The sequence below is a fragment of the Nymphaea colorata genome, chromosome 3 (genome assembly GCF_008831285.2).
Source record: "Nymphaea colorata isolate Beijing-Zhang1983 chromosome 3, ASM883128v2, whole genome shotgun sequence".
NCBI classification, from domain to species: Eukaryota; Viridiplantae; Streptophyta; class Magnoliopsida; order Nymphaeales; family Nymphaeaceae; genus Nymphaea; species Nymphaea colorata.
This window is the reverse complement of record NC_045140.1, coordinates 18,824,970-18,827,312: the sequence shown is the minus strand read 5'-3', so window position 1 is coordinate 18,827,312 and position 2,343 is coordinate 18,824,970. Positions and strand designations below refer to the sequence as shown.

General features: G+C 49.1%; 1 protein-coding gene across 1 annotated transcript; it reads right to left on the bottom strand.

Annotated features, from left to right (window-relative positions):
* Window positions 1-497: 497 nt before the first annotated feature.
* LOC116250872 (RING-H2 finger protein ATL46-like) lies at window positions 498-2,057 on the bottom strand. The gene has a single exon (XM_031624841.2). The coding sequence runs from the start codon at window positions 1,879-1,881 to the stop codon at window positions 829-831; it is 1,053 nt and encodes a 350-aa protein (XP_031480701.1). The 5' UTR covers window positions 1,882-2,057; the 3' UTR covers window positions 498-828.
* Window positions 2,058-2,343: the final 286 nt, after the last annotated feature.

Below are 2,343 nucleotides of genomic sequence, written 5' to 3'. Positions count from 1 at the left end.
AACAGTGATAACCGGACTGACTTCCACACAATGACACAATTCAGACCCCTAAGCAGGGAACCGAATGAGAAAGAGCAAGCGAAGGCTACAAAGCAGCTCTTTATTGCTTACTGTTTCTGTGGTCTCCTCTGAGTCTGAGCAGAACTTGTCTATGTGCAGCTAAAAAGGCCAGAGAGGATGGAGATTCCTCTTGTATCCTTTCGCCCAGTTTCTGACCTTTTCTCGTTCCGCTCCGTCCATCTTATTCCGTCTTTCGATCGTGTTTCTACCCAAGTTCAACATATCTATACCGAGGAAGTTTCTGTTTCAGTTCTTCTTGCAAACTAAGACCTTTTCTAAATGGCACTAAAAGAATCGATTTTCTCTCTTCTATACTCAGTAAAGATGGTCTTTTTGATACTTTCAGCATAAAAACTTAACAAAAGAACAAAATATAAGTAAAAAAGATTAACGTTTTACACAAATTTTATGGAATATTTAAAGTTTGCCAAAGTTGATAAGTCCAAACACCTTGCTAACATGTATGCGTGTGCAAGTTCATACATGAACTGATGTATTCCACAGATGAAATATAGCTACCAAATGTGAAGAGATGAAACACAACTCTGTGGCAATAAACCATCGTCCAGAATCCATCATGTGAGTATGTCATTATGCATCAATGGCGTCATGCTCACTAGGCCTAAACACCTGTCTGCGGACAAACCCATGTGCACGAATAGGACAATTACAATCATATCTGAGAATCAAGAATAAATTGAGCAGTGGCTATGTCATTACAGTCGACAACCACAGAAGCTCACCCCTAAAAACCTAACTAAAACTCGGTTAGACCCCATGACCAGGACCATCACAGCTCTCGGCCACCAAGGGGCTCCTCCTAGGCCACAGCCAGATCTTTGAAATGGACAAGCTGTCCCCTCTGCTCCTCCTGCTCAATCTCATGTCCTCCAATTCCAACTCACCGCCATCACCATGAGCCCCACCGCTCCCACCCAGCCCACTGCTCGAGCCCGGCCGGTCCCATCTTCCCGGCGGCACCCGCACCGCCAGCTTCACCCTCAAACTGGGCTCGCCCACCACATACTGAAATGAGCCCATTGAGAAGCACCTCCTACCATCAACACTAGCGCTACCACCACCATACCCACCGCTGCTTTCCCCATGACCATCATCATCACCATTCTCATGCTCAGCATTCAGATTCGCAAACTTACCTAGCTTAACATCGAACACCTTGGTGCTAACACCATCATCATCATCTTCTTCTTCTTCGTCACCATGCTGTTTGGGGCAGCCATCATCCGGATTCTCCTCATCATACATGATGCCCAGGAGGCCGTCTACGGCCAGCATGCTGCCCCGGCAGAGCGGGCAGGTCGAGTTCGCGAGCAACCACGTATCGATACATGAAAGATGGAAGGCGTGGCCGCAGTTGGGCAGCAGCCTCAGCCGGTCGCGGTCGCCAAACTCGCAGAGGCAGACGGCGCAGTCGAAGGCCTCCCCCCCTCGCCTCGGGCCGGCCGAGACGGAGCGGAACGAGAAGACCGGGAGCGAGTCGATGAGCGACTGGTCGAGGCCGGAGTCGTGGAGATGGAAGAGCTGCTGCAGTTGGCGGGAGTCGACAGCGGGGATCTGGACGTCAGCCGAGTCGGCCGGCGGGGAGGAGGAGGGCGAGGAGGAAGGGCGGGAAATGAAGCGGACGAAGAGATGGAGGAGGCCCGAGAGGAAGAAAACGACCGCAAGGATGACGATGATGATAAGGAGAGCCGGCGTGATCCTGGCCGTGGGTGAGGTGGGGATGGGCGGTGGTGGGGAGGCGAACGCGAAGGAGTTATTCTTGTCGGTGGCCCAGATGGTGGGTGGTCTCAGGGAAGCCATTAATGGAGGTCATTGGGTAGTTGGCTGTCTCTCTAGAGAGAGAAAGAGAAGGTCTTGGGGAGGAGGTGGGGGGAGAGGGAAAGTGGTGGCCTTTGGAGAAATTTGTTGCTTTTGGGGACAGCATTTTGGAGGGAATTCAGAACTTGGGGGAATGAATGATGTAAGAGTTTTCATTTTGTGAGAAACCCTAAAAAAAAAGAAGGGAGTGTTGAAGCTCAAACTTTTTACACCTTACTTTTCCAAATTTACAACGACCGCTCATGGGGTTCTTCTGTCTTTCAGGACTTACTATTTTAACCTTCCTCGCTTTTAAGTGATCACAGATTTAATTAGGGGATGAATGTTTCCGAGAATGATTCAATTGGACGTCGTTGATTTAGGAATAAAAGAACATATATGAACAACATCAGGTGTCATTGGTATTATCATTATCATTGAAAAGTATAGAAGGGTAATCAAGAG

Bases quoted from the DNA above. Each gene is read 5' to 3' on its own strand.
- LOC116250872 (XM_031624841.2), bottom strand. From the start codon at position 1,881: ATGGCTTCCCTGAGACCACCCACCATCTGGGCCACCGACAAGAATAAC.